We start from the raw sequence: 27,952 nt of genomic DNA on the forward strand, positions 1-27,952 counted from the left end.
GTTCTCTCAATCCTGTTCTTCCACCTTGTGCGGAAATCCTATTAACGTAACATGGGAATTGAGTGTAATTTATAACCCACACGTCCCCAAAGGCAGTGCGGACCAGATGTTTCAAAGCTAGCTGCTAGTTTCACCACTGGTAAAGCACTGTGGGCTCGGTTTTGCCTCCACAAATGTGGCTGGTTAATTAATGGGATTTGAACACCCAGCACCTGCCACCAGGCTGGCGTGGATGCCTAAATGACCCTAAGTGTATTTGCAAAATTGTAGGCAGAAGGCTGCCCAAACGAGGCCCAGCAGAGCCACAGCGGGGCCGCGTACACAAAACAATGCCATGATTCATCCGAGATTGCCATAACCCATCGCGTTTCATCAGGATGCTGTGGCATTTAAAATGGCATTTCCTCCCATCTGCTGCGCATTAGCAGACAAAGAAAAAGGAGGAGGGGGGAGAGAACAGCAAAACAAAAGGGGGAGAAAAAAAAGGGGATTCCTGAGTCAGACTGTTCCCAAAGCAGCTCCCTGTCCTAGCAAAGCCCAAGCCCACCCGGCAGGGCAGAGGACAGTGAATCTGACTGTGGACAATTTTGCCTCCAGCGCTGCCCGGAGCCTGGCTGCAGCCCAGGATGCGATCCCCAGGCATGTGGTGAGAGATGCTGATATCGGTGGTGACTCAAAGCCTCACAGAGCAGCACCTGGCAACCCTCCCTCCGCACACTCAGAGCTGCCAAACCAGGGGCACCACCAGTGAACAAATCCCCCCAAGCTAACCACTGTGGTGGCTTTATTCTTCCTTGGTCATTTCCTCTTCTTCTCCATCCCTCCTCAGATTTTCCTTTGCTTCCTTCCTCCCTTCCTTGCCTCACCTTCCCTTGGAAATGAGAACCCCTTCCTCTGTCCCTATGTCTCCCTTCCCTGCTCCCCCTCTCCTCTCTCTGCCTGTGCTCCCACCTCCTCTCCTGACTGTCCCTTAACACCTTTCATCTCCATCTGTCTCTTGCACTCCCCCTGCCCTGACCTCTCCCCACCTCCTCCGATACGCTCTCCTCCCCTCAGCCCCGGTGGCACCCCTGGGGTGCTTTCCAGGAGGGACAGAGCTCAAAGCCCGCTTGGCGGGGCACTCAGAGCAGGGAAATTCAGTTCAGCTTCTGAACTGGGCCATGAAGATTATCCTCCTAAACGTGGCTTGCACTTTCAGCCAATGGTCTGACTCAAGAGACACATCAGAGTTACCTGCTGGGGGTAACAAGGGTCCTGTCCCTGGCCACCCATCCCACCCCTTGGATGGGGGATCCTGCTCTGGAGCCAAGGCAGAAGGAGCAATGTGCCTGCAGCTCACGCTCTGGCTGGTATCAGCAGTCATGAAATGGGTCAGGCGAGGAGCTGCACCAGCTGAGAAACAGGCAGAACACCTTTTCTGTTGTCTCTGCTCCACCACCATGGTGTAAAGACCAGCAGCCAGAGGCAGAAACTTCCTCGGGCAAACAGCTTGGGATCCCCCAGCATCTAGACCCCATAGGTGCTACGTACTACCCTGGCACCCCTACGGATCACAAAGTCCCTTCATTCTGCAACCCCAAACAGGCATAAGCAACCCAAACAAAAAGGTCAGACCACGATGGAAGATGTGTCCCCTGCTGCTACAACACACTATATGCCAAAAATTTATGGGTGGACAAATACATTAAACTGAAGCTTGCAGAGCAGCAAAGCGTCCCTGCAAGCCCAAGGGTCCAGCAGATGTGCACAGAGGCTGTCAGCTCCCATCGGGCACAACAGAGGAAGGACAGCACTCTCCAGCCTGCAAGCACGCTCCCTGAACCGGGTTTTGGCCCGGACACAAGCAGTCATTCAGAACGGAATAGGTGTGGACAAGTTTGACCCCAAGCAATAACCAAAGAGCATGTGAAAGTGGCAGCGAGCAAAGCTCTCGGCTTGTACAGCTGAGGGCAGGGACGGGGCTGTGCGGTTATTAGCAGACTGAGCTGAGCTGGCTACTCAATTACAGCTGTTTTATCCCCTGTCTGGATTTGAAACAGCTTCCTCCAATCTCTTTGTGACTCAGTGTCTTGGCATGGAGAATGCATACCCGAGAGGTTAGCTTTTGAAATCCACCAGGGACGTTTCACCTTCCTAAAATAAAGAGTGGGTAAAATATTTTCAACCTCCATCCAAAAAATGCACACACACAAAAAATCACTCCTTAATAAGTGTATGTTGTTGGGTCTCAGCTGGCTTTGGGCTGGGGTAGATTTTCCTATTTATAATCATGCAGCTGTTTGCTGACTGAATAGCTCTATTTATTATTTGTCATGTTTACTAACCGCCTCAAATACCGTCTCTACCTGTAATTGTGGTGCAGCATACATATTATTTTTTTTCAGATTTCTTCATTCAAGTGGGTTGTGTTACTCCCAGGCCCCACGCCGCGGTTTGCTAAGGGTATTCGTGGTTTGAGGGTATGAAGCTTTGGACTCAAGTGACCTTGAACTGTAGCGGACCTGCGAAGAGACACTTGGGGGAAAAAAATGGGGTCAATTTTTCAAGCCATTTGTCCGTGGGCACTCAGGGCTTTAACATACTCTATTTGCCTTTCTTGAGACCAGTCTCTCCTGAATGTGTTTCCTCCCATCTATGCTCATCTATCTTCTTCCCTTTTATGCTCTACTGAAATTGGTCAAAGCCAAACTCTTTATGCTTTCTAGAGTATGCGAGTCCTGAGTCTTGGGAGAGGAAAAGAGGCCTTAAAATACAACACAGCAGGAGCTTGCTGGACTCTTGGAACCCCGACACTAGGCGAAACTAATGTACCCGGTTTCCCCAGACAGCCTGCAAAGCACGGAGAGAACGGAGAGCTCTGGAAAAGCTGGCCATACACCTCCAACCCAGACCCAGCCCTGCCACCGTGCCCTGCAGCACTTTGCTCCCCTCTCCTGCCTGTAATGTGAGCTACTGGGTCTGCCTGTATTGTCCCACCCCTAAGAGTCGTCAGGACCTACTCGCCCTCCTTTGTCTCTCTGCTGGCATCTTGATGATTTGCTAATCTGGTCACCTACCATCCTCCCAGCCCTCCTCCGGCCAGTGCTAAATGTCCCACCCTCCAGTCAGACCAATCTAAACAATGCTATTGCAATTCCCTGCAGCACACAGGGCTCCCTTAATGGTGCGACATTTGTTTGGAGAGCTTCTTTGCCCAGGAGGGACCCTCTGCTTCTTTCTGCCCGAGGCCTGGGCAGCACCTCCTGTAATCACCAGGCTCCTGGTGGGCGCAGGCAGAGAGAGGGGCGGAGAAGGGTGGGTTTGGTGTTAAGACTTGGGGTTTTTCGATAAACAAAGCAAACTGAGCCGTTCCTGGTGGTATAAAACCATTCCAAACCATGTCAAAGTAGGTTCAAATCTGTTTATCAATATACCTGCAGCAGGCAGTGCCCTTTGTGGACCACAGGGGCTGAATATCCACCCAACCTCATTTTGTGTGCCCCGTGACGTCAGCTTCTCCAGGCTCTGCCCCAGGCTGCCTCTGTCCGCTCAGCCCTGGTCCACAGCCTCCCCAGAAGACACCCGCCACTGCTGTCTGCCCCGGGACGCTTTTACTTGGCTCTTCCTCTCCAGTTAGGAGAACTAGGTCTCCCAACCAGGCCACTGGCTGATCAGACCTCGCACCTCAGGTCGTCTTGTTGCCTCAAGCCTTCAGAAGACTGGTTAACAAATAAGAAGGCGGTAACAGCTTAAAGAAAGAAACTAAAACATGAGAAGTGTGGTATGCTTGCTATTCAAGGACTGTTTAGATTATGTGAACTCAAGGTAAAGCTTATCTAGTTTAATATTCTGCTTACAACAGAGGATGCTTAAGGAGTGTTTGGATAACAGTCAAGGCACCAGATAACAGACATTTCAGAGCCACAGACTTGACATACATCCTCCTTCAGCATCGAGAAAGGAGGGGTTGGCAAGAGAAACAAAGACCCTGGTGTCCTCAGATGACGCATGACCATAAAAGGACAAAAGAAGTAGGTGTATTCTTCCCCAAAGGACCACCGAAGACCCCACTGAAGGCCACCAGAGACCCCCGAGCAGCCGTAGAAGAATCTGGGATGATTGCTCAAGAGAACAACATGACATGCTTGCTCAACATAATGAATATGCAATAGTTAGGCAGAACGTACGTATTAGATAGGTGTGGTGTTTTAACTATAGTGTATAAGTATGGACTGAAAACCTCAGTAGGTGTGCTGGGTTTGTGGAAATCTTCCACCTTGCACCCTGTGCAGAATAAAGCCATGTCTCCTCTCTAAACATACCTTGCGTGTTTCGGGAGTTACTTTCTGATCAGGTAACAGTCTCGGAGCAGCGGCAGTTGCGCTGGGACACCGTCCCGGGCCAGCCACCCTGTCGCGGTGTGTGCCGCGGCCACGTTTATGCCGAGCATCAATGACTGTTTGTGCAGGGGGAGGTCAGTCCCAGAAAGGACTAGCCAGGTCTGCGTTTCATTTACGGGAGCTGTAAAACTGCCACCTGGCCAGTGGCTTTACAGCTTTGGATGATGCTGGTGTCAAAGACGTTTGGTGCAAGAGCCAGCTGGAACCCAGCCAGTTTTATATTTAATCTTGCCTATAAATACAAATAAAGGGTCTGTATTTTGAGTGAGTGACGGGCACACCATGGACATTATTAAGCCTTCCAAAAATAAACCTCTGCCAAAGTGAAGGCAGCCAGATTTTTTCCTGGAAAGTATCAGCACGGGGCTGGGGGGAGTGGTAACAGGGCAGCCCCTCTGCCACAGGGCCCCTCTCCAACAGCTGTTCTGTGTCAGGAGCTCCTTCTTCCCTCTTGCCTTTTGCTTGTTTTAGCCCCCAAAATGCCTGAGCAGCTCCTCAAAGCAGCTTAACGTCCACTCAACACTAAATCAGCCCTGAGGATTCAGCTCCGGAGTGCTGTAGGAGCGAGGCCTCCACCTTCACAGCCAGAAAACTGAGGGGATGTCACTGCAACAATCACCACCTTGCCCACCCCCCGTCCGTTAGCGGCCAGTCCTCCCCGCTGCCTCTCTCTTCGCCCCCAGCTCCCGCCGGGGAACGTGTAACAGGTCCCAGGCCCAGGCTGGGCCCCGCCATGAGGGAACGACCACCACCACACACAGCCACCCCGTACTACATTTCCCAGAAGGCCGCGCGGCGGAAGCGGATGTGACGTCGCGGCCGCGCTGCACGCGGCGCCTGTAGGCTGCGCCGAGCGGGCCGCGCCATGGCGGCGGACGGCCGCGGGGGGCGGGAGCTGCTCGCCCTCATCCACCAGCACTTGCTCCGCGGCGGCTACGCACGGGCGGCCCGTGAGCTCCAGGCGCAGACCGGGCAGGTAACGGGCAGCAAGGCCCCGGCAGGGTCGTGGGGTGGGGAAGGGGAGGCAGCGAGGCCTGGCGGGGGGGCCGGCCGGCCCCGGAGACCGGGCCTCGGCGGGGCCGGGGGGCCCGGTGCCCCTTGCTCCCTCACCGCCCGCCGTTCTCCTGCGCTGGGGTCGCCGGGCCTGCGGCTGCACGCCGGCCAGCGGCTCCACGCCGGTCTGCGCTGGTCCCACGTGCTGGCCCGGCCGCGAGTGGGTGTCCCGTCCCCCCTCCCCTCCGTGCCCGCGGGCTGGCCCGACCCCGAGCTGGCCGGGAGGGAAAGGCCGAGACCGGCAGCCCGCCGGATAAAGCCGTCCCGTACCGGGAGGGGGGCAGCTGCTCCCCGAACACGTGTTGCTGCGGGTGAAGTCCCGCCGGTGCCGCCGAGGGGAGGACGCAGCCCGGGTGCAGAGGGGCGGGCCGCCGGCGGGGAGCGGGGGTGGGCTTTACTGGGAGCGTGTGTCTGCGGGGAGGACGCGTTCCCGTGTTCCTGGGGATTCTTGGAGGGTCCCCTGCGGTCTCTACTTCTGTCTGGCGGTCGCATCCCGAAACGGGGCCGATGCCTGACTTGTGTTCCCTCTGCTTTCACAGAAATTGCTTCCTTCTCTCTCGACCTCTCTCGAGGACATCTTCACCCACTGGGAAAAGTAAGTCGAAGGAGGAAATGACTATCAAATAGATTCCAGACTGTGTTAACATCCAGGCTGCGTGGCACGTGCGATCTTTATTTGCTGGAACTTCCCGTTGTCAGAGTATTTCTGATCATAACTGTGCTCGGCAGACTTTCCTCCTAGCCTCTGGTTTCAGACCAACGTGTTTCAGGTGTTAAAAATCACTTTGGTTTAAGACTTCCCGAGCTTGGAGATAAGTTGTTACTCTAGTTTTGAGCAGCTGATGCTGTTCTTGCTGGTTGGGGTTAATACTGGAGTATTGTGGGGCTCAGAGTCATGCTTTACTGGCAAAAATCTTTTCCCCAATTCTGTTCCAGTTTCTTTTTAAAGCCACGTGCTTTGCAGGAATATTGACCCAAGAACAGAGGATTTGAGCAGATGCTGAAATGCCAAGGCTCTTACAGGGAGTTAAACCTTGGCATAGATCATGTATGTTCTGACTCAGAGGAAGTCTCTTGGTTTCAGCCTGTCCTTCCAACCTTTTACATGTTCAGCCCAACACCTTCCCGCATAGTTATTCCACTGGGTGCCCCACATGAAAGTCCGCAGCATGGAGCCTTCCCATCTGTGGGGTGAAACGACATTTGCACCCACCTTCTATGCTCACTGCTTGCTTTGTTTTGATGCTGGAGTGCCACGTTGCAGCGAGGCCTGGTGGCAGCCGCAGAGCCAGGTTATCAGGGAATCAGAGGAGCTGGGCTTCTGTGCCTACGTTGAGGAGCGCTGGACTGAAGATACTCCTCAGCGTGGCCGTGCCAGCAGCCTCAGAAAATGGGTGTTTGCTTCAGAGGTGTCTTCTCCTAGAATGCCTCATGCCTTGGTGCTACCCTGGTTCTTGTGCTTGTGTCTCCATGATTTTCTTACTTGAGCAGGAGAAAGACTGGATCTAGGTGAGGATGTAGCAGTGTACAAACAGGTTTGCAGTTCCTCCCTCTAACAATTTAATGCTCTCTTGGGTATTGATGGTGACGTTTCCCTGTGCTAGTTATCCTGGGTGCTTGTGGTTTAACCCCAGCCAGCAAGTAAGCATCACGCAGCTGCTCACTCACTTCCCCCCCACCCAGTGGGATGGGGGAGAGAATCTGAAGCAAAAAGGTAAAACTCACGGGATGAGATAAGAACAGTTTAATAGAACAGAAGGGAAGAAAATAATAGTGATGATAATAATTACAATAGTAATAATAATAATAAAAGGATTGGAATATACAAAACAAGTGATGCACAATGCAATTGCTCACCACTTGCCAACCAATGCCCAGCTAGTTCCCGAGCAGCAATCCCTCCCAGGCCAACTCCCCCCAGTTTATGTACTGGGCATGATGTCCCATGGTATGGAATACCCCTTTGGCCAGGTTGGGTCAGCTGTCCTGGCTGTGTCCCCTCCCAACTTCTTGTGCCCCTGCAGCCGCCTTGGTGGCTGCGCACGAGAAGCTGAAAAATCCTTGGTTTAGTGTAAATGCTGCTTAGCAACAACTGAAAACATCGGTGTGTTATCAACATTATTATCATACTAAATCCAAAACATAACTCTATACCAGCTACTAGAAAGAAAATGAACTCTATCCCAGCTGAAACCAGGACAGTGCTACAGCAAGCCCTACCAGACACTTTCAAAGCTTGAGGGGCAACAGGGCACTCACATCATGTCTAATTCCTTTTTCTGTAGTGCCAGCCTTCTGTTGTGGTCCTGTCCCACAAGTATGCCTTTTATTCCTGGTCCCCCTGAGTTATGCCTGGTTTGGAGTCAAAATGGGGGATGTATTGACAAGTAGTTTTGTTTATCCAGAAGGTGCTCTGCCTAGCTGGAGTGCTCTCGTGCGGGTGAGCTGTGATTCTCGTGTCTTGTCGCTTCATGGGCTTTTGGCCCAAAAATGCCTTTCCTCTGACTGTGTTGTGACTCTTACCCATCTAACTGAGGCCATCCTTGGTGCTGTCCTTCAGAAACTCTTAAAACAGTTGAGATTTGTAGTTACTTAAGAGTGGCCTCCCTCCAGGGCTACATTTAGTCTAGGAGGATGCTGGGAGGGGATGGAAGGGTGCCTGGGGGCAGGGGGAAGCTGGACCTGGTCAGCCCCAGGAGCAGCTGGAGCCTTGCAGCCCTCAAATGCTCTGGGCTGCTGTAGGGCCAGCGCCTGTGGGCACCACTGTTTTCCCCCACATGGTATTCCTGAGCCCTTGATCACTCATGACAAATTGTCACAGTAGTCTCTGTTGTGCTGTCAGCTGCCACTGAATCAGGAAGGCGTTGCAGTGTCATAGCTGCCTGTGTGGCTTGCCCTATTATTTTATTAAAGGGGTTATTAGAGTAGTTAACAGGACTTTGTAATAGCAAATGTGCCTTCAGCTTAGCCTGCTTGCAAAAAATTTGCCGTTACAGCTATGCTACTAAAACGCTCTAATTGTAAGCACAACCTTTGCTGACCAAATTGTTAAACTAACCTTATTTTTAAATCAGATGAACAAATAAAATAATCTAAACTGGCACAAAAGTGAGGGGTTTTGCTTCTGATAATTGTGCGTCTCAGGGCTTAGAAGTATTGCGTGTGTGAGTCACACACAGATGTGTGCCCAGCCAATGTTATCCTCTGTGGCCTCTTCTTGCCCTCCTTTCAACACATCTTCTGTAGGTCCAGCAAATTCCTTTCTTAAATCTCTCTGCAACCTGACTTTTTTGTCCTTTTAGCTTGTGAGCCCAAGTTCAAATGGCTTTAGATTCACTTCTTACGGCCTCATGGAATACCAAGGCCTGTTTGGGGATCCCTGCCCTAACCCTGGGACTGCATTTATTGACTGGCTATAGCTACTTCCCGGAGATGGAATTTGTTCTGTAGGATGCCTTTGCTCTGTGGTGAGCACTAGCCTGACCATATACGTTTTTACTTCTCTGCTAAAGGAAGAAAGACTCTGCCTAGGACACAGGAAAAAAAAGTCTATATTCAGTATCTCCTCTGAGTATTGCAAGGATATGTAGTTCTCAGGAGTTGCCTCAGGAGGACTGGTGAAGTCCCTCGCAAGTTAGGGAAGTATTTTTCCCACCACTTAGGAGCTGTAGAGGAATGACGCTGCATGTCCTTAGGCTGGAGCCTGACCTGAGAGTGGATGAATAATTGTATTCCAATTTGTTCAAGATATTTTTTCCCCGTTTTGATGCAAAATCTCTTCCCTCAGAACTCCCTCGAATTCCAGGAGAAGAAAGGTGAGTGATGAGGAGGCAGCCATCCCAGAAAAGATCAGAGTTCCTGATCCCGTGAGCAGCTCTGAGAGCTCAGAGAAAGAAGAGGATGAGAAAGAGAAGGCGAAAGCTGCAAACGGTAGGAGCCTTTCATCTCCCTGGAGTTGACCGAAAAGGACTGGAGGCTTGTGTAGGAGCAGCCCGACTTGCTTGGCTAGAGAAAATGCTTGTAAAGTGATGGCTATTCCCTTGTGCTCTTAGAAAAATATGACAACTAATTTAGCACCCCCTTCTCATGTGGAGCTTCTGAGGAGCACAGGTGTCTGCTGAACCTAGAAAAAAACCTGTTATGATTCATTGGGAAGGGATGGGTGTTGTCACTTGGATGAAGCCTTGGGAACCTAGCACTGCCCACTGTGGAGCACTGTCTAGTTGGCCGTAGGTGTGTGTTGGGCCAGCAAAGGCAGGCCTGTTTCGTGGGTGAAGGAAGGACTTGTTAGTTGGTCTGGAAAGCCAGTGCCCCCTGTCTGAGGTGGGGATAGATCCCTGGTGCAGCTGACGTGGGAGGCGTTGGCTTGCATAGTCTAACAAAAACCTGTGTGTCTGGTACGTTTTGGCTCAGTCTCATCTGCTGTAGACCAGCCCTTGGAAACATGCAGATCTTGCCAGGTTCCTTGTCTTGGTGGTGGGGAGAAGGATGGGGTGGAGGAGCAAAGCACTTGCCTGTTGCAAGGGCAGCAGCAGTGGTGTTGGGGCAGGTGTGGAGATGGGACCTGGCCCTGCCTGCTGGGGCCTTCCTGCAAACCAGAGGCCATATTGATGTGAGAGACGCTCACACAATTTCTCTGTGGCTCTCCTGTGCAGCAGCCAGCCTTTCCCTGGCCACAAACTCAGGTGTGAATGTAGAAAGCAGTGAAGATGATGACTCCTCATCAGAAGAGGAAGCACCAGCTGGAAAAGCTGCAATTACGGTAAGGCAATTCTTCTCTTGGCTTTGAAGGCTGATAGTACTCGGAGGCCAGGACTGTCCCAGAATTGTTGGCATGTATAGAATTGTGGGCTGGGGTGGAATTCATATTTAAATGACCCTCCTATGCTTGCCCGGTTGCCACATTGCTGTTTAAGGTATATTGCATCCAATTTAGCCCCTCATCTGTCTATAGGCTTCTAATTTCTTTTGTTTCCTGTAGGTTACACCAGCTGTGGTGAGTGGCAAAACTGCCAACTCCCTGCATTCGCCTAACAAACCCACTGCCCCAGCAGGCAAAGCAGCAGTGCCTTCTGCTGCGAACAGAACTGTGGTCTCAAATAAGCAGCAGCCCAATGCACCAGCTGTGTCTGCAGCTCCAGCCAAGGCTGGGCAGAAACTGCCTGGTCCTGGGAAGCCTGGACATGCCGCAACAGTCACAGCCAAAGTAGGTCAAAGCAAAGCACCAGTAATGACCAAAGCACCGGAAAGCTCCAGCAGCAGCAGTAGCAGCTCCTCATCAGAGAGTGAGGACGAAAAAGAGACACCGACTGCAAAAGCCCCAGCCCCCATAGTGGGTAAGGATCCTACAGGGTGTGGTAGATGCATGTGTGCTCCAGCTTTGCTGTGAATCAGGTCTGAGCCATGCCTTCAGCACGTTCCTTTCAGTTCCCTCGTTGCAAAGCTCAGAGCAATGCTTGTTCCTTGGGGAGGCTGCAAGAATACTGCAAGTATACTGCAAACCAGCCAGCTCCGGAGCTCTGTGGGATGAATCCAGCATGCTTGCTCCTGTTTCAAGCAGCAGATTCTGTGCTAAGATGTCTGTCTGGCAGCGCCCAGCACTACAGGGTTGGAGATAACAGCGTAGCGTGTCTGGAGGAGATGCAGTACTAATACTGCAGATGCTTTCAGCTTTTTGGAAAGGCGCTGTAGCATCTTTTTATTCCCAATTGCAAAGTGATTGGTTTGGGGTTTTGAAGTCTTTAGGGAAATCTTTTACTACTTTGAAGTGTGTGTGTTGGGGGAGAGAGTGAGGAATAGATCATCAAAGCTCTGAAAATGGTCCTTCTCTTGGCTCTTTTCCAGAGGAGGTCCAGCCAGGCTGGGTGCCTGTGCAGGGAGCTGTGTGTGGCTGGGCAGGTCCCCATAGGGTCAGAGGGTGGCCAGGAAGGATTTCCCATCTCTGCCTGCACTCAGGGGAGTGGTATTTGTGGGCCAATGTTTTTCTGGAGAAGCTGTTCCCAGCAGGCCACTGATGCTTTCAGCAGGGCTAGGCCCTCTTCCCTGCAAATCCCCTTAGCCCTCTCTGTGGCTTGTTTTGTCTTCCTGACTTCAAAAGCTGCATTAGCATCATGCTCTGGGAGCTCAGAGCAGGCAGCAGCTGTGACATCTCCTCGCTTGTGTTTCAGAGCCGAAGCAGGCAGCTGGGGCTGCTGAGAGCAGCAGTGAGGAATCAAGTGATGAGACATCCTCTGAGGAGGAGCTTGCAACTCCAGCGGTCCAGGTAACCTCTCCAACCCAGAGTCCTTGTCTCTAGGAAATCACTACCCTTCCCTTGAAGGAGAAAGGAAATGCTGCAATGCTGTAGTCTGACAACACCCCCTTCCCTGGGTGTGTGAGATCCCCAAACCCAAGGCCAGAGAGACACGCTGTGTGGCTGAGCACCCCACAAACTCTTGCCAGCATCAACCATTCCACCCCAGTTCCTCCTAGTGCCTGAAGTTGAGGGAGATCCTTTGATCTGTAGGAGGTGATTGCTGTGCAGTTCCACAGATGTAGTCAGGCACTGCCGTGGAGAAGGTGGCTTGCTTCAGATACTCCACAGCCCATGGGTCTGAACAAGCCTATCGTGGTCAAAGTCAGCAAGGTAGCCTTCTTTAAAACAGATTCCGTGAAGTTCCAGCTCTCAACTGGTTTCTTCTGAGATGTTACTTGCTTCTCCTGTTCCCTTTTGTTCCCCCTGTTTCCAGGCAAAACCAGCTGTGAAAACAGCGCAGGTTAATGCAGCACCTGTGAAAAGTGCACCTGCTGCTCCAGTGTCCCTCAAGAAGAATGCAGTGAGGCAAACAGCACTGGCACCAAACCAGGCCAAACCCACATCCACAACGGTTCCCGGGGCTGCAAAGCCCGATGACACATCAGAGAGTAGCGACTCATCAGACAGCGAAGATGAGGAACCTCCATCAGTAACCCAAGTGTGTATATCCGAGATTCTGTCTCTCCTTGCATGCCTCTCCACAGCTAGGAATTGTAGTGAAAAGAAAATTTTGTAAATGCATGTAGTGTATAGCAAAGTCACGTTGGGGGTGGGAGGAAAGAGGCATGGGGTGTTTAAAGGCACTTCAATGTCTTTGCTCTGAGCTCAAGCCATTGTGCCTTTCTTAAAAAAAAATAAAAAAATCCATCAGTACTCTTAAATAAAAAAACCCCCAGCAATTCTTTTCCCACCTGAAGAGGCAAATTGTCATGGTTGAATTTGCCTCTTAGCTATAAATTGCAATAAATAGTGTCTAATTTGTCAAACTGTAGTGCAGCTTAGCTTCCCTGCTGTGGAGAGTGCAAAGTGCTGCAATGTACCTCACTGGAGGGGACTGGTAGTATCAGCAGGCTGATGAAGAATGTCTAGTCTTGCCTTCTCATCTTGGGAGACTATCCCCACACAGCTAGATGAAAGGATGCCTTGTGTCCTGCCAGTTGCTAATCTTCCTTCAGCATTTGCCATTCCCAGGGGGCTCTGAAATCTCTTCCCTTGATTACAGTCTGAGCAAATGAATTCTGCTGCTGTGGGATTTGCCTTGTTTCATGCTGTTCTTGTCTTGTCCAGACAAAGCCACCTCCAAAATCCTCCCAGGCCATCCCATCCCCAGTGAAACCTACACCAGCAGCATCGCTCTCTGGCAAAGCAGCTCCAGCAAAAACACTTCCACTGTCCCAAGGGAAGCCAGCACCAAAAGCAGCAGTGCCAAAGCAGGCCAAAACCACACTAGGAGGGACTGCTGCTCCAACGAAGCCTGCTGAAAGTACGAAGCTAGTGGAGAGCTCTGAATCCTCAGGCAGTGAAGAGGAGGACCTCCCTGTGCCCATCAGCCAGAAGGTAGGTGATACTGCTTTCGGCTCAGTGCTAAGGCATGGGTTATGCAAGACAATTGTTTAGCCCTTAAATGCTACTACTGATCTCCTTGAAACACCAGTAGCATGTAGTATGTTGTACCTCTGCCCCTCAGAGAAGGAAGGTCTGTCTTTCTACTTGGAAACAAGTATAGCCTAACTCTTCTCACCTAGCCGTACCAGAGGAGGGTGGGGAGTAGCCTATTTGATACTAACTGCTTCACTCCACTCATGCCTTGCCCCCTCTGGAGTGGGCCTTGTGTGCGGGGTCACAGATAGCTTGGCCTTGGCTCTCCTGTGAGGGTTTGTTTAGACCTCTCTTGAGAGAAGGACCATGAACTCAGACTGGACTCAGACTTAAGTGGCTGAACTCATAGGGAAGCAAATCCCTTCCTGAGAGCATCCTTAGGCACATTGTATGGAGACCTTCTGCATTGACTCTGAGCTGCCAGAGCCCTTCAGAAAGTGCCCTGAAAGCAGCATTTTGGAGATAGCAGCTATTCTCTGCAAGGGAGGAAGGGAAGCCGGGGGCAGAGCCTCACGTGTCCTTGCAAGGAGGCTCTTTGTCAACACGTCCTTTCACTACTGACAGGCAGGAGCCGGAGAGGCTCTGCGTTTTTGTCTTTATAGCCTTGGTCTGCTAAGGTGGGTGGAGGGGGACGCATCTCTAACAGTTGGCTCTGCACTGCTCTCTTCCTGCACGATTATATGTGAAGATTCAGCTCTGGGTGGCAGGAGCAGCTATTCTGATAGCTGTGCCAAGGGGTCCCACTGTAAAACTATCCAGACTCGTCTGTTCTAGCAGGGTTGTAGGTGAAGGACATGCCAGGGTAGGTTTGTTCCCCACAGTGTTGATTTGAAGCTGGCAGCAGCAGGTAGCCGTCTTGCCGACAGCTATTTAACCACTTCAGCATCTTCCCTCTTGCAAACTGGCGATTACCCCTCAACAGCCACAGTCAGCAAGGAAGAGCTCGTCATCGAGGGAGCTCTATTTTTGCCAAACAGGCTGTTTCTTCCCATGTTAGTAGCCTACAGGCAGAGACCATGAGTGAAGCCTGAAGATAAACCATTAGGCTTAGCTGTGTCCACAGTCCTGTCCTCCCAGTCAAACTCTTCTTAGCTCATCCTCACCATCTGCTACTTGGGCATATGCTAACCACTGACTTACTGTATCCTGCAACTTCCTCTGGCTTCTGTGCAAGATCCAAACAGATACAGAGCGTTGAAAGCTGCTTCATCTTTCCCTGTGGGGGTGGATTAGCACAATTAAAATGAACATCATGCCTAAATTGAACTGCTTAATTAGTATGTTTACCCCTGAAGACTCAGGAATATTTAGTCAAAGAAGTTGACAAGGTGTTTGTGCATATTTTGGGGGGGAAGGATGGTGATGGACGACAGTCTGGATTGACCTTAAAGATGCTGTGAGCTGCTTTTCTTGTGGAACTGCTAATTCTGCTCTGCTTCCTCTTTCCTGGACGTTTTGGGCCAAAGATGGCACTCGAGCGCCCTATGGACAGGCTTCGGCTTTGCTTACCAGGACTGGGCATGAGATGCACATGCATGCGTGTGTTGGGAAACTGTGTCTTCCTTGAGCATCCCAGGAAAACTCGTGCAGGCTGCACTGGTAGAAGTTGTGCCTGTAAGTTTTTATCTTAGACCGCAGGCCCTGTGGGGAGAGGCCAAATCTCCCAAGAGATGGAGGGTCTCTTTCCCTCCTTGAAACCTGTCCCTGCTCCCTTGCAGGTGACAGTCATACCTTTGCTGTGTTGTGACACAGCTGAGATTCTGGTCCCAGTCCTGATACGCTGGCAGTGCTTCCACAGCGCACAGACAGCAATGGAGTGTCATTGTTACAACGTGCTCAGCGCACGTGGCTCAGTGTTGTTTCCCCCTCTTGTCATGCAGCGCTGCATGATGCGAATGGACCCAGCAGAGTGGCAGATGGGTTGTGCAGGAGCTGAGTCATCACATTTGTACTGAGCTGCAGGCAGCTCCTGGCTTGGGGGCTGGAGAGGGAGCAGGAAAAATTATTTCCTCTTGAATTATTTTTCTTCTCTCTGAGTTACTTCAGTACCTGTGACTCTTAAGTTGTCAGAAGCTCTCTGCCTGTGTTGCCCTGCTCCCTGGGTGTAACTCAGCCACGCTACTGGCCTGATCCCACCTGGGGCCACGCCATAGGACGTGATGGCTGCCAGCCATCTGGCAGTGATGGAGATGAGGTGGATGGAGGGACCTTGGCCTCCTCCCAGGAACATCTGAGGAGTCTCGAGGCTGTGTAAAGCTTAGGGTGGTTTCTCTGTGGATGCTGTTATGTTCTTTCTGTGTGAGGATGCCTCTGTATGGCAGCTCTTTCCCAATCTCTTGCTAAGGTAGGAAACGAAGCAGCCCTTGTGCCATACATCCGAGTAGGGGGAGAAGCCAGTCCCATTGCTATGAAGGTCTTAAAAGTGAGCGAGTGGGCTGTGATCTTGGTAGACTCTTCCCTTGCACAGCAGTGCTTGGGACAAGAGGGAGAGGAGCTAGCGCGTTCCAGTAGAGCGTGTGAATTCTTGTGTCTGCTTCAAGTAGTTCTCTCTTCAGCATTGCAAATCTGGCCTCTCTCCTGGAGATAGTGACTCACTGGTATCAAAACAAAACAGACAAGTGAGGTTTGCAATCCCCCTCTCCCCAAGCGCTTGTGGAGGTTTCTGTTTCTCTAAGCAGAGTCAAAGTGTGCTTGGCTTGTTCAGAGAGCTATTCTGTAATGGGATAAACATGCAGATGCTGTTGTCTGTTTAGTGTTTGGCTTGGAGATGATAAACACTGCCCCAGTGGCAGCCCTTGGTGGGGCTGTGCCAGGAAGCATGGTAAGATCCATCCTCCCAGGAGACTGCTAGGCTGGTGCTCTCGGCTGCTGGCCCAGAGCAGCCCCTGAGTGAGCCGGTGCTGCTGAAGTCCTCCTGGTCCTCAGCTGCAGTCTGAGAGAGTATTGCTGCATTAGCAGCACGGCAGGGTTGGGAGAGGCGGGTGGCAGGGGCTGTGCAGCCAGGCAGGAGTCTCTTGGCTTCTTGCGGGAGGCTTGGAGACGGAGTGCCGAAGCGGGCTGCCATCACGTGCGGGTTGGATGGGGTCCGCTTGCCCTGGCAAGTGTGATGTACTCTTTGGCAGAGCAGCCCGGAGATGAGCGATGAGTGGAGTAAACTGAGTGGGTGCAGAGCACTGCGAGCCTGGAGAATATCTGCGGGTGGTGAAGTTACCAGATCTCTCAGCAAGTGCTCCCTCTCCCTCTGCCACTGCTAGCCTTCAGCAGTATGCAGGAGGGGTGTCTGCGGCCCTCGACCCAAACCGGTGGAGGGGCCGGGAAGAGATCGTCTCACCTGGCCATTGTGTATCTGGTGCTGTGATAACTGTGGCCTCCTAGTGCTGACACACTAGTTGCTTGGGGCAGTGGCTCGTGGCCTGTCCTGGGACATCAGAGTGTTGATGGGTGCTGTAGAAAGGCACAGCCCAAGTGAGTTGCGGGGGGGGGTTGTTGTATGGAGGTTTCTAAATTCTTAGACCTGTTGACAGATCAGTTGCCAAGGCAGGTCCCTGTCTGTCTCTGCCTGCCCTTTGTGTTCCCAAGGGCTTGTGTCAGCCGTGTGTCTACACTGAGCTCTCCAGCAGCTCTAGGATGTAGCTGCTCTGATACTGTCTCTGAATCTTGCAAGTGTTTTGGCACAAGGCTTCCCAGCTCCTACTGATTCCCCAAGCTGGGGCAGGTCATGCTTAAATGAGAGGCTTCCTTGGAATGCGGGTCTTGGAGTTGCAGTGCTTCTCCTGTCCTGAAGCTCCTGTCCAGCCAGTGTCTCGGCCTCAGCCAGGAATTGCTGTTATGAGCTTATGAGCGCTGTTAGCACTTTGTGCTCGTGTGGTAAAACATGCTCAGGCTTCCTGTCAAAAGCATATTGCTAAATGCAATGATATGTGTCTTCTGCAGCTCAGTCCAGGCAGTAACTGAAGCCCCTTTCAATCTTGACACACCAAGTATGGAGTGAGTGTTAGTAACAGCTGTGTTAGGGTAAAACAAAACCCAACTTGAGCTGAAACTGCACTTAAACTCCTAAACAACACCTGTACTAATACCACATTTCTGGGCCTGTTTCTTTTTTGTTAAGAGGTTAACAGAACAGCCTGGGCCTGTTCCCAACCTGAGCCAGGCTGCTAAAGCTGGGCCGCCTGAAAAAGCAGTGGGAAGCACCTTGAAAAGCCAGCCCTCAGAAAGTGGGAGCAGTGGCTCGTCTGACAGTGAAGAGGAGTCCCCTGCAGCACAGACACAGCCTCCGCAAGTTGGTAAGTCTCCTGGCAGTGGCCAGGATCAATCATCTGCATTCTCATGGGTTTCCTTCTCTCCCCTGCATATGGAACGGCCCAGACTGTTATGATAGCTTCTGCTCTGGACAGCCACAGAGAGCAACTCTTTCTCATGGTGACAATCTCTTATGCTTTTCCTGCAGTGAAAACCAGTGCTGTGCCCCAGACAGCAAACATGAAGAAGGCATCGGCACCGGCACCAGCCGCTCCACCTGTGGACAGCAGCGATGATTCCAGTGAGGAGTCAGATTCAGAGGAGGAAGTAGTCCCTACTTCTCAGGTAAGGAGCTGCTGACCTGCTGGGTGCGGGTGCTGTTAGTCCTGCACGCTCAGGAGGCCTCAGGACTTGTGAGGTGGTAGTTGGGTGGGTGATGAGTGGTGCAGAGAGGGGCCCTCCTGTTGGCTGGATCAGGTTTTCTTGGCAGTGTCCCCGCGTCTTGCTGACCCTGGCTCTGGGTGCACGGCTCAGCTGCAGCAAGCTTGCAGTGAGAGCAGTGGAGGGTGTGAATGTTTTGGCAGGAACATGAGTAGACGCACGAGCCCAGACCTCCTCTGGGACTATGTCCCCTTTGCCCTCCTCTGGGGAGTTAGACTGGAACAGCAGCCAAATCCTTGCAGGCAGTCTTTCCATGAGCTGGGTAGCTCCAAGGCAACCCGCCCCCTGGTTCCTCCCAAACCGCTGGGTGTGGGGTGCAGCTGGAGCTCTCTGGACTTCCCCTTCACAAGCCCTGGGGAGGCTGGAAGGATCTGCCTTGAAGGGTAGCACAGTGGTCCTGCTGCCTTTCAGCTGGAGGAGCCAGACTTCTGCCTTGGAGAAGGGAGGTGACCCCATAGTGGCGCCGAGGGCACTGCTGAATGCTGTGGAGCTGATCTCAGCTCTCTCACCTGAGTCTCTTCATGTCATGTCTCTTTGTGCCTCCATGCCAGTCCCACAGGGCCATGGCTGAGCTCCCTAGGGCCTGAACTGCCTTGGTGTGAAGCTCACTTGGGTGTCTCTCCACCTCTGTTGCAGTTTGAGCCCAAGAAAGAAAGCACATCAAGAAGCATTGACTGAGGAACATGGCTGCCATTCCTACATGGTGGTGGCTTGGCTGGTGCTCTGAGCCCAGGGCTTAGTGGCCAAGTGCCCTTCTTGTCCTGCACATATGTGTCTCCTGTCTGGCCAGCACCCTTGCTGGAAGAGCGGGATTATGTGCACTCAAGGAAACACTTCCCCATGTTGGCCTGATGCTGTGGCCAGTGGAAAGGCTGCCTCCCCCCACCTGGTGGGCAGGCAGGCAGCCAGCCTGAGCAGTCCTTGATTAAAGCGTGTTTATAGTACCAAGATTTTATAAAATAATGCAGTTGCTGTAACTTGAGCTTTGTGCAAGACGGCTGAGAGCTCACGTCAGATTGGCAGCTCTCTGCATGGTGGAGCGTTGCCTTCCTTTCTGAAGGCCAGATGTTGTGTGAGGGAAATGTCAGCCCACAAAGGCCCAGCTTGTCAGAGATCTGGAGAGGGAGGACTGCTCACGTAGCCTCGTTTGTAACACAAACCAGGAGGCTGAGCACTCCTTCTTGCTCCTGCTCACTCCTCTGCTGGCATTTGTGTCTTGGACCTGATGTCAGTGTCTCATTTCCATGCCCCCGGCTCTTCTATTTTTAACCCCTCTTACGTTTAGTTTGATGGGAGGTTTCAAATGTGAGGCAACAAAATTGCTTCTTGTTAATTTGCTTGCTAATCTGTGGCTTGCTTGTGGACCTGAAGGCAGATTTGCCCTGTGGTTGGCGTCTGTGCTTTATCTCTGTTGCCAGTTATCTCTCGATGTGTGATTTTTAGAGTGTAGGAGACATCCTGGAATCCAAGTGCCCACTTTGCAAAGTAGGGTTTGCAACTGCAGTCTTGCAGGTGCTGCAATGCATAGGGATCTCACAGCCTGCAAGCACATCACATTTTGCCTGCCTGTCCTCAGGATGGGCACCTCTGGGGCACTGAGCTAATGCTTTAGGCACTCCCGGGGTGCTGGCCCTCAATTCTGTGCTTCTACCTGTGCCAGAGTCCTGCTCAGAGGCTCACAGGGGCCTGTAAAGGGGGGGAAAAAAAAAAAAAAAAAAGTGTGTTGGTGCTGTGCTGAAAATGATGTAAGGGCTCAGGAGTTAGTGTTGGATTGGTGTATGCTTCTGTCTCTTCTTTCCAAGTTGTGCTCTGTTCTGATTTGTTTTCTCATCTATTTTAGTATCTGCTCCAGCAGAACATCAAAGCGACCAAGGTTTTGAGCACAGTGGCTGCCAAGGCTAATGCCACGCTGCCTTTGGGGAAGGGGATAAAAGCACCTGATGTCCCTCCAGTTAGCAGAGTGTCTGAGAGCTCGAGTAGCGATTCCTCGGAGCACGACGTGCTGGTGGGAGAGGTAATGATGGAGGAGACTAAAGTGGGGAGCTTCCCTGGGGAGAGTGGGCAGATGGGTCTGCTGGAGTCTGAGGTTGATGTTGTGTCCCCAGCCGAGGGAGTGTGTTCATTCTATTTTAACCACTGTTACCACACCATAAGGTGAGGCAGATAGCAGAGGGTAGACCTGGTACCTTTGCTGTTCCTGCCTCCCAGCTGGCTGGCTGCTTTCTTCCTTTTTTTGTGATAGCCGTGCCATGTACAGTCCGGAGTTGTCTGCCTGTCCACAGCTGCCTGCTTCATCTGTGCGCTGGGGGGATATGGGGTCTCTGTGCCCTGCATGAGAGGTTCTTGGGCTAACCTTGACATGAATTGGAACAGTACAGCTAAAGAAGGGCCAAGGTGGTCCAAGCCCATCTGCTCTGGGCTGTGTCTTATAGTTCATGGGCATGAGCAGTTATTCCTCCTTCCAGATGTATTTCATCTTCCTCTCCCTAGGGCCCCACTCCTCCTTGCCTAAAGCAAACGGTTCCTGTGGGAAAAGCTCCTCTGGCCAACACTGCTGCCCTGCAGGCTGCTTCGCTCCTGGGAATTCCCACTGCCAAGTCGAGGAAGCCAGGCCTGCAGCCAGCGCAGGATGTCCGGCTGAGCCAGGCTGTGCCACCCACCCAGGCAGAGGAGACCTCGGACAGTAGCAGTTCCTCAGACAGCAACGAGGAGGAGACACCCAAGCAGACCCCCAAACCTGGTCAGTTCTGCCAAGAAGATGCTCTCAGTGCTGCTGGCCAGGCCAGGGTAGGGGCAGCGTTTCGTTGCCCCATGGGAGGTGTGTCACTTTCACATAGTGGTTGGAGAGGGGTTCCTCCTCTCCAGCTTGGCAGAGCTCTCCTTTCTTTGGAGTCAGAAGGTCTTTCAGTGGCAGTAACTGTGCTGGGTAGGTGAGCTTAGCCCCAGGCAACCGTGGTGGCTTTAATGGGATGAACTCTGCTCCTCCAGCAGGCTCGCTGCAGAAACCAGGAGGGACCCAGCCAGACCACAGCTCCTCATCGGAGTCCAGTGAGGAGGAGGAGGAGGCAGCGTCGCAGGTATGGTACCTGAGCAGGCTGGGATCCTCTTGGGTCTTGCAACTGGCTCCTAAGTAGGACAGAGAGAGGATTGAATTCTCAGCCATAGCAAATGGGGTCCCGAGTGGGTTTGCCAGCACAGAAGCAGGGGCTTCCCCATGCAGTGCTGTGAGCAGGGCCTTTTGGTGGGGGCAGAGAGAGGCTTTTGATCCTGGAATGCTTCCCCAGGCAGCCAGGCCTTGGGTCCAGGGCTCATGCTGCCTTCCCCAGCGGAAGGGATGGGAGGAGGTGATGCCTTGCAAGGGTTAAACCAGGAGACCTGGTGCATAGTGCCAATAGCAGCAGGATTTCTTTCCCCACTTTTATTTGTAACTTAACCCGTGTCCAAGCCATTAAATTCCCTTTGTAAGTAACATGCAGGGCGTGCAGCACATCTGCAGTGCATTAGCTGTGCTTGGGTGCATGCTAATGGCCAGGAGCCTCCCCCAAGCCTGCTTTACTGGGCGAGAACAAAGAGGAGAACCTCTCGCCATCAGCTCTTGCTGCTGTCGGCTCAGCCAGTGTCTGTCAGTGCTGGCCCCCTCTCCTGGCAGCCCTGGCCTCTCTGCAGGGCTGGCTGAGTGGTGCAGGATCACTCTGCGGGTGGCCAAAGGTGGGCCCTTCACTTGGAGTATGGGGGCAATAGCAGCAGAGATAGATCTGCGTGTCTGGTCTGTGGGAGGCTGCCCTGCTGTGATTCCTCAGTGTCTGCTGTTTCAGTCCCTCCTCACAGGCTATCTGGGCCTCTCCAGGACTCCAGCATCACCCCAGGCACCAAAGACGGTTCCCCCCCAGCCTGTAGGCAGAGTGGGACAAGGGAAAGCAGCCATGACTGCTGCAAACTCCCTCTCCAAGGCCTCTGTGAAAGCAGCCCCAGCCGACAGCTCCAGCAGCGACTCCGACACAGACATCGACCAGGTGGCTGCAAACCACAAAGCAGGTGGGTCTCCTTTGGCAAGGCTGGGAATCTGCTTGGCCCAGGAGCAAAGCTGTGCTGGCACGGGAGGGTGACACTGGGATGGGGCCCTGTTCCCAGTGTGTCTCCACCACAGAGCCCAGTAGTGTGAAGTGCTGCTGCCGTCTGCTGGCTTGCCCTGGCCATGACACAGCCCTCTCTTCCTTGAACGCCCCTCTTGTGCTGGCTGGCTTGCAAGGCTCTGTGCTCTGTGCCTTGCCTCTTCCAAGTTCTGCTTTAACTGCAATAATTAATGCAGTTAATGGGGGCAGGTAGGACTCTCCCTGAAACTGACGCACATTGCATTGGTGTGCTGCAGTAGTGATGGATTCTATGGAAGTTTTAAACACTGGCTGAAGAACATCGGCTACACAATGCTGGTATTCAAACCTCCCCTTGGTCTTTCTGGGCTCTGTAGCATGTCTGGAGGGCAGAGGAGGAGAAGCAAGTGGGAAGGCCTATGGAGAAACGAAATGTCCTGCCATTTCCCTATCACCCTGGTTTGTTGGCAAATTGTAAAACTCAGAGCTGGAAGGTCTTTCTGCTCTCGTGTGACCCTGGCACCTTCAGATGAGCTCTGGTCTGGCTGTGAACTCTGGCCCGCTCTAGAGGCTCAAATGGGTCTGGCCTCTTGGGCACATCATTAAGTTGTGCAAAGGGCTGTTGAGGAGGTCACAACTATATATAGCTTCAAGAAGGCCCAGGTGCTGATGGATAAGCCATTGGTGATGGTTAACTGTGGTGGGGTGGATACCCCTTCCAGCTTGGGAAGTCCGTGACTTACTGGGGGTGGTGTCCTGGGGAAGGACTGCTCTATCTATGCTCACCTGTCTTGTACTACAGTTTCCTGTAGTCTAATGGCCAAAGCTGTTGTGGCTGTTGTCACCCACTTCCCTTGCCAGATATTTGATCTAAGGCTGAAGCATCTTTCTCTGGCTCTGCTGTAGTTGGGACGCCCAGCAAGTTTTTTGCTTTTGGGGGACGACTGTGGAGGCTCTTCTTCAAATGCATATTTCCATCCTCCAGTAACTCTGTGGTCTATGTAATGAATGCTCCCTGAGTTGTCTTCTCTCTCTTTTCACTGTTTGTGCAGAAAACAACCCACCTCCAGGGCAGGAAGCCACAGGAGGAGCCTCCAACAAAGAGAAGGTGGCAGGAAAAACAGAGCCAAGTCATGCCAGCCTCAAACCTTCCCCACTCAAGAAAGCCCTGGCCGTGAAAGAGAATGATGTTGGGGCAAAAGGGGTGCAAGTGACCCCAGCGTCACATGCACTGTTCTCTATCCCACAATCAGAGGAGTCAAGCTCGGGGAGCGAAACTGAGGTCACCACTGCTGCCAAAGTTCCTGCAGTGCAAACACTGGAAGGATTGGAAGTGAAGAAGAAGAAGAAAAAGGAGAAAAAAGAAAAGAAAGAAAAGAAGAAACCTTCCTCCACAGCAGACAAGGCTGTGAAAACATCTAAGAGCAAAGACAAAGAGAACAAGAAGCAGAAAACGTCTCAGAAGCGGAAACTGCCAGGAGAAGATGGGGCTGTTGGGCAGCCCAAGGAGAAGAAGCGGAAAGGGCAAGCTAATGAAGAAGTACCCAAAAAGAAAAAGAAGAAAGCAGCTGGTGACCTGGAGAAGCTGCCAGGCAGCAAGGAAAAGAAAAAATCAGCTAAAAGTAAGCATCCCTGGCTTGGGGCTGCATTTGCAATAGGTTCTTGCAGCTGATGCACGTTCAGCCTCTGGTGCGGGACCTTGTAAGTAGCACCCACTTTTCCATTAGCATCCTGCTTGGCTACTTCCCTCTTGGACCTCTCAAAGCCAATGCCAGATTTTTAACACCCCACTTCAGTGTTTTTCTGCAGTCTCAGCACCAGGTTGTGTTGCAGACAGCAAGCTGGGCTCTCCTGCCCCTCTGTCCTGTGTCTGGCACAGTGGGAACTGCATTAATGCTTGCGCTGATCTTGCTGCTTGCAGAGCAAGTTGGTGTCCTGTGCATCTTCTATGGCATGACCTGTCCCTCCAGGGCTTTCTCCTTTCCTGGCCTTTATCCTGGCTGGAAACAGCTGTCTAGCTGAGGGCTGTCAAAAGGTTGAGGTGAGGCTGCGTTGAACCTCCCGAGGCCACTTTGTCCCCCTCGCATGGCCTGCCCGCCTGCGCTGGGCTTGGGAGAGTTCTTGCTAGTTGTAAGCCACGAGGCCTGTGTTCTGCCTGCTGCACTCTGCATGGTGCCCTGCTCTGTGTCTGCAGCACAGAACAGCTCTGCTAACCCAGCCGGCTGCCCTGGCTCCTCTGTGGCAAACACAACGCGCTAGCAGAGAGCTAAGGCGAAATGTGGCTGGGGATGGCAGGCGGAAGGTCCGTGACATGCTGTGGGCATGGCAGAGGAATCCCAGCGTTCACATGCGTGGGGCTTTGTGTTAGTTAGAGCTTCCTGAATGTGGCCGCTTGCTGCCAGCCTCTTTTAAAGAGATCAGCCTTGAAATCTGCGCTGTCATCTGCTGTGTCAGCCACTGCTGTTTCCCGTGGGGCGACACTGCCCTTTCCTGACCCTGCCTGATCAGTGTCTGTGCTGCAACATGGGGAGCAGCTCATTCAAGAGATTTGACTCAGGGCTATTACTGCTGCTTTCAAACCCCTGGAGAAAGAGGAGGATGGTACCAGCCTCCTGCTCGTTGCTCCCAATTAAGAGTGTTTCCTCCCCTTCTTGTCCGCATGCCTCTCTGTAATGCTCTGCTGCCCTAATGCAAAGGCAATTTTTTTTCTTTGCAGTGTGGACTGCATTTGCAAATCAGAGCTGGTTCTGTGCTGGATCTTGTAGGGGGATTTTTTGGTGGTTGTTGTTGGTTTTGTTTTTAAAAAAAAGGGGAGATGGAATGGGTGGGACAGATCTGCTGGGTTTTCTGTTCCGCAGAGATGCAGCCCTTCATTTTGGAGGAGACAGACTTGTCCGTCAGCCCTTGTGTGGGCTGTTGCACAGGGGTGAGCTGGAGCCTCTTGGAGCAGTTGTGCTGAGCTGAACCTTGTGTCCATCCTGTGTTAGTACCTCCCCTTGCCCTGATTTCTGGCATGTGCCCAGCTACTCCAGCACTGAAGTGGTTCCTCGGAGTGGGTGGGCAGCAGGAGGTGGAAGGAAGGGGATCCTATGTAATTCTGCCCACACGTGTGCGTGGATGGTGGGATCAAACTGCTCTGGCTCAGAGGTACTGGAGAAACAGCCCTGGGTGCAGCTGCCTCGTAGCAGGGCTCTGCCCTCACCCAGTTACTGCTCTGCAAAGCTTGCTTAGGTTCAGATGTGATCAAAAACTTACTGGAGATACTCCTACCACTCTGTGCTCCATCTCAGAGGCCAGCAATATCAGAGTCCCTCTCTTACTTGTCTTTTCTTTCCCTCTTCCAGAAAAAAAGACTGGAAAAGAAAAGAAGAAGACCAAAAAGGTGTCTTTGGAAGGGGAGCCTATAGCAGATGCCTCCGCTGAGGTTCACAAGAAGAAAAAGAAGGTATGTACAAGACCCTGGGATGGGGCACCATGGGGAGAGCTGTTCTGAACCTCAGTTGTGATGCTCATCCCTGCAGCATGCCAGGCTGGAGAGGAACAGAGCCGTGTCCTGGCCTTGCTGGCAGTACAGAGGAGGCTGCAGTTAACTGTGGCTAGTCTTCAGACACCCTGACCTTTGGTTGATTGGGATTGGGGTGGCTCGAAGAAGGGCTTGTTCCTGTATCACTCCCCCAGGAGAGGTCCCTTTTCCTGGAAGGTTCAAACCCAGGGGCCCTTTTGGTGGCAGAGAATCTGCCCAAGGAGTAAGTGCTGTTCTTCAGCTGTCTGTTCATCTAGTTGTTTTCAGCAGAAACTGAAGCTCCTGAGGACTTGGCAGGCTACTGCATCCCATCCCAAAGGCTAGGAAGGGGGGCAGAGGGAGACTAAAGGGTGTTCCTCATAATGGATATGTGCCTGTAGAGATGGTAGCCAAGAAGCCTCTGTGGCTTGTGGCTTTGGTGGGTCCTTCATGTTTGTGGTGCAGATGATACTGATTTATTTTTCACCCTTTTCATTTTAGAAGAAGAAAACAGCTGAGCCTGAAGGATTGTGAGAAGGTACATGGCCTGTGGGGACTACCAGGTGGTACCTCTGAACGGCGGTAACCTTGGCCAAATTCAGTACTCCTGGGCCAGTCTTGGGAAGACGGTGTGCCCTCTAAATGCTCACTGAGTCAGCCTGGCCTTAGGTTAGAGGGCCAGGGAGTGGAGCGGTGTAAGGAAAGTCATGCAGCAGTGTGCTGGCTTCTCTGGATGTGTTTGACCTCAACTCTTTAGCTGCTGAGAACTGGATGTCCAGCCTGGACGTTGCTGTCCTCTGTCATCAGCAGAGATAAGCGGCCTCTGGCAGTGTCTGTCCCTGCTGACCACAGGGAGCTTGGAAAAGTAATGTGGATTAGATGGTGATGTTGTAGCCACCTGGAAGTGGACCAGATGACTCTGCCCTTGCTCTGCTCAGCTGTAAGGCTGTTCTCCTCCTTCCCATCCCTAACTCTTTTAACTCCTCTCCCCAAAGGTACCGCATCCCTGTGATTAAGGATTTATGGGTGAAGATCAAACAGAAGAGAGGAAAAGGAAGTTCATCAGGAGAATTCCAACTTTTTTTTTTTAAATAATAATTTATAACTTCTTTTAACTGTGACTTTTAGAGCAGAGCAGTGTAACTTTCTGCCTCCTCCTGCCCTGCTGGGGCCCAGAGACATGTTTATTGCCCCTCCCAATGGCTCACCTGTTGCACAAGAACTGAACTGAAGGAGGCAGTTTGACCAGAGAAGAGCCAGCTTGCATAAACTGCTTTCCTCCTAGTTGACACCCAGCCATCTCTTTCTCATCACAGAGCTATATTTTTAAGAGAAACTTTTACCTTTCCCCCCGCCCTGCCCCCCCCTTCTGTGATTTGTGGTGTCAGTCCTTTTGCTACTATGGAAGAGAGCTCTTGGGTTTACTTTTTATTCTAACACTGACAGCAGTGATTATTGTGTCCCTGGAGTTGCACTGAACAGCTGTGTCCAGCAGCTGTTCTTGGCCAAGGCGGCGTAATTTTTTGTGGTTTTTTTTTTATGGAATACAAAATAAAAAAAAAGAACGGTGAGATTTTTCTTCAGCTGTGTTGTGGTTTAACCCCAGCCAGCAACTAAACACCACACAGCCACTCACTCACTCCCCCCTGGTGGGATAGGGGAGAGAATTGGAAGGGTAAAAGTGAGAAAACTTGTGGGTTGAGATAAAGACAGTTTAATAGGTAAAGCAAAAGTCATGTGCACAAGCCAAGCAAAATAAGGAATTAATTCACCACTTCCCATTGGCAGGCAGGTGTTCAGCCATCTCCAGGAAAGCAGGGCTCCATCATGCGTAACAGTTACTTGGGAAGACAAATGCCCTAACTCTGAATGGCCCCCCTTCCTCCTTCTTCCCCTAGCTTTATATGCTGAGCATGATGTTGTATGCTCTGGGATATCCCTTGGGTCAGTTGGGGTCAGCTGTCCTGGCTGTGTCCCCTCCCAACCTGCTCGCTGGTGGCGTGGGGTGAGAAGCAGAAAAGGCCTTGGCTCTGTGTAAGCACTGCTCAGCAATGACTAAAACATCCCTGAATTATATAACGCTCTTTCCAGCACAAATCCAAAACGCAGCCCCATACTAGCTACTATGAAGAAAATTAACTACCCCAGCCAAAACCAGCACAAGCTGCTTTCAAGGGAAGGGAGGTGACCGAGGCCAGGCCAGGGAGGCAGGGCAGGCACTGGGGCAGAGCCCACTGTCTACCCAGGTTCAACCGCTTCAACCCCTGGGGAAGAATTACTTGCTTTCTGCCTGCTCCCCAAGGACAAGCAGAGGCTGTTGCTCCTCAGCTTTGCATTGCATGTTCTTCTG

General features: G+C 52.1%; 1 protein-coding gene across 5 annotated transcripts; it reads left to right on the top strand.

Annotated features, from left to right (window-relative positions):
• The first annotated feature begins 5,209 nt into the window (after positions 1 to 5,209).
• TCOF1 (treacle ribosome biogenesis factor 1) lies at positions 5,210 to 27,185 on the top strand. Of its 5 annotated transcripts, none has more exons than XM_052816195.1 (18): positions 5,210 to 5,355; positions 5,972 to 6,027; positions 9,220 to 9,362; positions 10,088 to 10,194; positions 10,414 to 10,768; positions 11,600 to 11,694; positions 12,161 to 12,385; positions 13,015 to 13,284; positions 17,438 to 17,612; positions 17,777 to 17,913; positions 19,850 to 20,023; positions 20,500 to 20,749; positions 20,998 to 21,086; positions 21,825 to 22,044; positions 23,153 to 23,722; positions 25,445 to 25,545; positions 26,104 to 26,165; positions 26,598 to 27,185. In XM_052816195.1, exons 1-17 carry the CDS (start codon positions 5,245 to 5,247, stop codon positions 26,134 to 26,136), a joined length of 3,111 nt encoding a protein of 1,036 aa, XP_052672155.1. In that variant the 5' UTR covers positions 5,210 to 5,244; the 3' UTR covers positions 26,137 to 26,165; positions 26,598 to 27,185. The 5 variants fall into 5 exon arrangements, with proteins under 5 accessions (XP_052672155.1, XP_052672154.1, XP_052672153.1 ...); XM_052816194.1 differs by having other exon boundaries at positions 26,104 to 26,140; XM_052816193.1 differs by having other exon boundaries at positions 26,104 to 27,185.
• The last annotated feature ends 767 nt before the right edge of the window (positions 27,186 to 27,952 follow it).

The sequence above is a fragment of the Harpia harpyja genome, chromosome 20 (genome assembly GCF_026419915.1).
Source record: "Harpia harpyja isolate bHarHar1 chromosome 20, bHarHar1 primary haplotype, whole genome shotgun sequence".
NCBI classification, from domain to species: Eukaryota; Metazoa; Chordata; class Aves; order Accipitriformes; family Accipitridae; genus Harpia; species Harpia harpyja.